The sequence below is a fragment of the Hyla sarda genome, chromosome 7 (genome assembly GCF_029499605.1).
Source record: "Hyla sarda isolate aHylSar1 chromosome 7, aHylSar1.hap1, whole genome shotgun sequence".
Lineage (NCBI taxonomy): Eukaryota > Metazoa > Chordata > Amphibia > Anura > Hylidae > Hyla > Hyla sarda.
Genome location: NC_079195.1, coordinates 44,086,158 through 44,093,537, shown reverse-complemented (window position 1 = coordinate 44,093,537; position 7,380 = coordinate 44,086,158). Strand labels below are relative to the sequence as shown.

The window sequence follows — 7,380 nt, the reverse complement described above, 5'->3', positions numbered from 1 at the left end:
CTGTGTGTATTATCCCTGTACTGTGACATCACTGTGTGTATTATCCCTGTACTGTGACAACACTGTGTGTATTATCCCTGTACTGTGACATCACTGTGTATTATCCCTGTACTGTGACATCACTGTGTATTATCCCCGTGCTGTGACATCACTGCGCGGATTATGCCCGTGCTGTGACATCCCTGTATTTATTATCCCTGTACTGTAACGTCACAGTACAGGGTGCAAACCTGGTGGCCAATCACAGGCCTCAAAGGCGACTTGTCACTACTGTGTCTGCTTGCATTGTCACTTGCCCTCCAGTTTGAACGAGCAGGTATACTTATTCATTGTGTATTAAATTCTATGCACTTGTAGGTCAATGTTTCCTCAAAATGACCACAACAACCTGATCCCTATGGTGTAAGATCCACTCCACACATCTAGGGTATCATTTCCTGCGGTCAAACTGGTTCCAAGCCTTTACGTAATGCAGCATAGCCTCTCATTATATCATTATAGTCGTCTATCCTGTACCTTCCTGTCATTAGAGTCCGTTCTGGGATATATATTCATGGATTATTTTGGTCTGGTCGGTAATCGTCCCCTTGATCCGCTTCCATGCTTGTGAATCATAAGGATTGTGTAGAGCCATATCCCAGTATAGGTTTTACTTCTATTACTTGGCTTTTACCTAGAACACGTTCAACAGAAGGACAAAGCGACAGCTGGAGCATCAATGGGGAGAGTGGGAATATTGGTAAAAATTTTAGCAAAATTGAAAGATCTCTTTATGTGATTATATGCGTAGGTGTTTAACGCTATGTATGCTGTATTGGTCTAAAATTTGTAAGCGCAGTAAAGAACTGTGCAGCAAAACTACATATGGTTTTACTTACAGTGGTTCTCAATGTATTTTTGGGGGCACAGTTTGTATATGTGACCCTCATGGCACACTACCTCCATATGTATATAGGCAGCCTTAATGATCACAAGGGGTATTAGGCAACTAATCTAATGAACATATATGATCAGATGCTGTATGCTCCAGAGGAAATTGTGTAGTTCTTTTCAGTCTGACCATAAGTGCCCTCTGTCCGTGTTATGAACTTTCTAGAGCAGGAGAGTTTTGCTATGAGGATTGGACAGTTCCTGACACGGACAGAGGTGGCAGCAGAGAGCACTGTGGTCAGACTGGAAAGAACTACACAACTTCCTCTGGGGCACACAGCAGCTGATAAGTACTAGAAGGCTTAAAGGGGTACTCCACTGAATTTTTTTTTTTAAATCAACTAGCGCCAGAAAGTTAAACAGATTTGTACATTACTTCTATTTAAAAATCTTAATCCTTCCAGTACTTATCAGCTGCTGTATGCTCCACAGGAAGTTCTTTTTCTTTTTTGAATTTCCTTTCTGTCTGACCTCAGTGCTCTCTGCTGACACCTCTGTCTGTGTGTCAGGAACTGTCTAGAGTAAGAGAAAATCCCTATAGCAAACCTCTCCTGCTCTAGACAGTTCTTGACATGGACAGAGGTGTCAGCAGAGAGCACTGTGGTCAGACAGAAAAGAAATTCAAAAAGAAAATAACTTCCTCTGTAGTATACAGCATCTGATAAGTACTGGAAGGATTAAGATCTTTAAATAGAAGTAATTTACAAATCTGTATAACTTTCTGGCACCAGTTGATTTAAAAAAACATTTTTTTTTTCCCACTGGAGTACCCCTTTTAAAAGGGTACAGCACAGAGCCAAAGTTTTCTCCATGCCTGATGACTCACGATACAGGCCCCGGCGGTTTGTGACGTCATGTCCCCACTAGGGATCGACCGATATCGTTTTTTTAGGGCCGATACCGATAATCTGTGCAGGTTAGGGCCGATAGCCGATAACTTATACCGATATTCCGGTATAAGTTATCGGCTATTTAACCCCCTGCGACACCGCTGCAGATCATTGATTTAAAGCGGGCGCTTTAAATCAATGATCTGCAGTGGTTTTTGCGGGGCCATAGGCCGCCGCCGCCACCACCCGCTTCTCTCCCCCTACCTGCCAGGGTGCTCCGGGCCATCCATCCATCGTTCCTGTAGTGTCCGGGGGCGTTCCGGATGGAGGGTGAACCGGTCCGGGCTGTCCTTCTTCTCCGGCGGTCATCTTCTCCACTCTGGGCAGGCTCCGGCCTAGTACGCTGCATAGACGTCACTGCGCAGTGACGCCCGTGCGCAGCGACGCACCTGACGTCACGGTGTAGCCGCGTCTATGCAGCGTACTAGGCCGGAGCCTGCCCGGAGTGGAGAAGAAGACCGTGGGAGAAGGACAGCTCGGACCGGACAACCCTCCACCCGGAACGCCCCCGGACACTACATGAAGGAAGGATGGCCTGGACCACCCCCACCGCCTAGCATCACGGTGGGGGGTGCGACGCGGTGGGTCGGGGGTGCGGTGCGGCGGGTCGAGGGGGTGGCGGTCGCGGTGCGGTGGGGGCGGTGCGGGGGGCGGGGCATTATCGGCAAGATAATTGCCAATACCGATAATGCCCAAAATCGTGATTATCGGCCATACCGATAATCGGTCGATCCCTAGTCCCCACCCCCTCGTGATGTCACGCTCCACTCCCTTAACGCAAGTCTATGGGACGGGGTGTGACGGTGGCCATGCCCCTGCCCATAGACTTGCATTGAGGGGGTGGGGCGTGACGAGAGGGCGGGGCTGTGACGTCACGAATCGCTGGCACCTGTATTGTGAGTCATCGGGCATGGAGAAAACTTCGGCTCCGTGCTGCAGATGACTAGCAGCTGCAGGAGATATCGTGGGGTTCCCCAGCGGCGGGATTTCCCTCAATCAAACCTCTTATCCCCTATGCTTGGATAGGGAATAATGTGGTGGCCCAGTACAGAAGGTGCCCTTCTACACCCGTGTCAGTCCTATCAGGCAGACTCAGTCAATGTCCCCTGGCCCCACATTCCTCAGTTATGCATGGGTTAATGTAATGTTGTATACTGTATTAACATGTTATTGTGTCATTAAATCTCCTTTTAAGGGGAGGAATGCAAGGTGAACAGGTGACTTGTTGGTGACCAATGGGATCTCTCAACTGTCCCCCTATATAGTGAGGTCAGGGTTCAGCTAGCTCTCTTAGTGCAAGGTGAGGTACAGCTTGAGTGAGGACCTGAGGAGTCTGTGTGATCCAGAAGGAGGCCTGAGGCCTAACCCATGCTGCACGCTTTTATGTAACCCCTGCACTTGTAGTGAAAGTCATTGCTGCAAGGTAGGACCTAAACCAGTGGGAATTCTAGTCAAGTCCAGTCCAAGCAAAGTCTGTTAATAATCGTGGCTGCATCAGTCAAGTCAATAGCAACCATAAGTCCCAGCAAGCCGATAACCTGAAGTTCCCCCTGCTCCTCCCCAGAACTGAGCTGTATCCTCTGTAACACCTTGTCTGCCTCAGTAAAAAGCCGTTGATCCATAACCTTGCATCGGAGTGATTATTTGCCCTGGACCTGGCCCAGGAATCCTTGGCTATGCCTCGGGTGGTGAATTAGGTAAACCATGCCCTGGCATCACAAACACAAAGGGTTAATACCATCTGCCCTTCCAACACCATCACCACAATAAAATGTCTAGGGGTGGAGTACTCTAGACTACATTTCCCATGAATCCACTGGCTTTGCAGAGAGAGAGTGGGAAATGGGAATGCGGTTTTATCACTACACCTGGTCATCTTATTAGGCTGCTGGTGCTGTAATTATCCAGGTGAACTCACTAGACTCAGGTCAGTTCATATTATGTGTTGTTTTGATGCATTTTCTGAAGTGATTTGACCTATAATCACAACTGAGATTTTTCTTTATGAAGATTTTAAGTCTTTTGTTTGTGTTTGCACTTTGAAATTTTACTGCATTTACGGTATATTTATTTTTTAATATAGCACTTTTTTATTTTATTTTCATTTTTTCTTCATTTGGGGAAAATCACGGCAAAAACTAAAAAATATATAAACACAGCCTCTGGAGTGGTGCATATCTACTGTCTATATCCTGATCCCATAGAGATGGCAGCATCAGTATATAGATAGAGCTAGTAGGTGGTGATGTCATCCTGTAGTGCAAAGAAAGTCAGCTGATCCATGACTGACCACTCCCTGTGACACATTAAGCACTGTGATTTTCTGTGGGTCAGACTGGTCATCACATGACCCAGTTACAATAACGAAATGCATGGATGCAGCTGTACTGCAATGAAACAGATGACACTCTAGGATTTCAAGCTGTGTTCAGTTTACATTGAAATCTGTGCAGAATACTGTACGTGTGAATACACCCTAAAGAGGTAAAAGTTTTTTCTCCCTCTACTTCCGCCCTTGTATTTCTTATTTTCTTGTCTGTTTGTATCTCCTGATTTTATTACAATGGTCTGGATTATGGGCGTCCCTGCAGATAAAGTCATCACAATGATACATGTCTAACTCTTCAGCATTAACTAGTAATTACAAGGAATGTTCCCATTATGGTGTTTTATTAGTGGTATTATAATGTCCTGCTGCTGTTTATTATACTTTATTTCATCCCTTTTAGCTTTCTTTACATTCCTCATTTGTCTTGTAACGCTCCTGTATATATGGGTCATCCTTCCATAACGAAGGCCTTTTCTATAACCTCCACTCCAGGATGGTTGGGAGCTGTCACGTCAGCCTTGTCTTTGTCTCTGCTCTTACAGATAATAATTTGTTTCTTTTATAATGTTTTTTTTATCCCTCTCCGTTGTGTGCTCCATGTGGCAGCTGCAGTGTGGGGAGCAGTCGCTCCAGTGCTCCGTCAGCTCCTTTCCCCTTCCCATACAGCCGGGGTGAGGACTATTGTGTTGGGATTAGGTCACCACATGACCATCTCCACAATCACAATCGCCCGCTGTCACTTTGTATTCAGTCATTCAGGATCCAGACACGTGTTGGAGAGGGCTGGCCCGGCCACTCTTTGCTTAATCATTCTCTATGCAGTTAGACAACCTACAATGAGAGCACCGGGGAAGTGCTTATAGAAGCTTCCTTGTCTTATTCACTGCACAGATCACCTTCTTTTACAAGTCTAACCTCTTCCAAAACTCTTTTTAACAGCTTGGACCTGTCCGAATTCTTCCTTGATGGTGCAAACTTTAGGACTAGAGTTGTCTTGAAGAAGTCCCCGAATTCATGGGAAGAAGCCTTCCCCCTCTAAGATGATGGCCCTTCTTCCAGGACCTCCTGAAGAAGCCGGCGATTTGCTCACAGTGTCGCCCGAGAAGAGCTGTTTCTTGGACGGGTCGGACTCGAGCGACGTAGATGAGGGGCTGCTCGATGACTTGGAGCTCAATCCGTTTGATGGTTTACCGTACTCGTCCCGCTTTTATGAACTCCTCAAACAAAGGGAAAACCTTCCCATTTGGAAATGTAAATATGTCTTCTTGGAGGGTTTGCTGCACAACCAGATCGTGGTGGTGTCAGGAGGAGCGAAGAGCGGGAAGAGTTCCCAAGTAAGTGTTTGGCACCTGTTGCTTTGTGTTGCTTTTTCACTGCTTAGTCATATGAGGGTTTATTCGCACACAGCAGGTTTGTTGCAGCAATTCCTGGGACTCTCTTGTGCATCTGAATGGGACTTATGGGACTTACAAAAAAATTCATATGGATGCTGCAGAAACTTCATTCAGACGTATCAAGTGGACTCTTCAGTTGCAGAAATTTCTGCCCCTAGTAAACATACCCTTCACAAAGACTTATTGTAGCGCTGCTGGTTTATCTAGGCCTCAGAATACACCATCAATATTAGATTTTTAGTGTTTATATGCTCTTTCTTGTATCCTTAAAGGGGTACTCCGGTGAAAACCTTTTTTTCTTTTAAATCAACAGGTGGCAGAAAGTTAAACATATTTGTAAATTACTTCTATTAAAAAATCTTAATCCTTCCTGTACTTATTAGCTGCTGAATACTACAGAGGAAATTCTTTTCTTTTTGGAATGCTCTCTGATGACATCACGAGCACAGTTCTCTCTGCTGACGTGATTATAATAATGCTTTATTTATTGTTGTCCTTAGTGGGATTTGAACCCAAGGCCCCAGCACTGCAAGGCAGCAGTGCTAACCACTGAGCCACCATGCTGCCCTTAGCATGCATCTGCTATGCATGGTTGCTAAAATGGACAGATGACAGCAGAGAGCACTGTGCTCGTGATGTCATCAGTGTTCCAAAAAGAAAGGAATTTCCTCTGTAGCATGCAGGAGCTAATAAGTACTGGAAGGATTAAGATTTTTTAATAGAAGTAATTTTCAAATATGTTTAACTTTCTGCCACCAGTTGATTTAGAAGAAAAAAGGTTTTCACCGGAGTACCCCTTTAAGCAGATGGGGTAGTGCAAGGTACTACAGCGTTGCTCTGTTCACCTAAATGGCACAGCGGACAACCTTTAGTTGAACATGAGTGCATATAAACATTGAAGAGACTACAACCCCCTAAACAGCTGATAAGCTGGGATGTCGGGAGTCGGACCCCACTGGTCCAGTATTAAAAGCCTAGATGACCACTTTAATTAAAAGGAACTCTCAAAGCAAAACTTTTTGGGTTTTATTTCTCCCTTCCTGGCATAAGCAGGGTACATGGACATCCTGCTACAATTCTTACCAGACATCGCAGTACCTCCCATACAACACTACTTCTGGTCCCTACTGCTTTTCAGTGACCATGTGATTCTGGGGCCTGTGTGTGTGTGGAGCGGAGATCACTTTCTCGGTGTAACTCAATGAAACTTGCTGAGCATCCCATAGAGTTACACTGAGAATTTTACTTCTGGTCCACAAGTCAGTATGAAGACAACGGGACCGGAGGTGGCATTGTAGTAGGGGAACAGAGTTGCCCGATAAGAAGTGAAGCAGGGCAAATGTTCACCTTTTACCGAAATTATGTTGGGAGGGGAAAAAATGCGTAGCCCAGAGTATAACTTTTATACAGCTATGGCTGCAGTCCAAAGCCATGCCCTGAGTTGTATGCAATCTTGTGGTCTGTACCGCTATGAAAAATCTTTGTGGCCCAGTCCTTAAGCTGGCACCTGGGACCCTGTCTGTTCTCCCGTACAGTATTGGCTGTCGAATCTCCCAGCTGCATGGAGTGCAGGGTTGGCACCCAATCCATGTATTCTCTATGGGATGTATGAAAGAATTCGAAGTGGATGCACAGCAACATGCAACAGCAACAGTGATGCACAGCAACATGGTCGCGTTTCGAGCGCACATGCGCTCGAAACGCGTCCATGTTGCTGTGTATCACTGGTTAGGTGGTGTGCTGTGAGTGCTACCTGCAAAAGATTTTTATTCTGTCCAACTACGAATAAAATCGATGTTTTATGGGAATTGCTGGATCCACTTCGAATTCTTTCATA

General features: G+C 45.6%; 1 protein-coding gene across 5 annotated transcripts in view; it reads left to right on the top strand.

Annotated features, from left to right (window-relative positions):
• DHX32 (DEAH-box helicase 32 (putative)) overlaps positions 1-7,380 on the top strand; it is a 93,539-nt gene that overhangs the window by 5,559 nt on the left and 80,600 nt on the right. For 2 of the 5 annotated variants that reach the window (XM_056532988.1, XM_056532986.1), the window contains exon 2: positions 5,089-5,483. The exons of 1 other annotated variant lie outside the window; for it this stretch is intronic. In XM_056532988.1, coding sequence (XP_056388963.1) covers positions 5,190-5,483 — 294 coding nt within the window. In that variant the 5' untranslated portion in view covers positions 5,089-5,189. Of the gene's footprint in view, positions 1-601; positions 740-5,088; positions 5,484-7,380 lie in introns of those variants that run through there. 2 more of the 5 variants (XM_056532990.1, XM_056532993.1) reach the window with 2 other exon arrangements.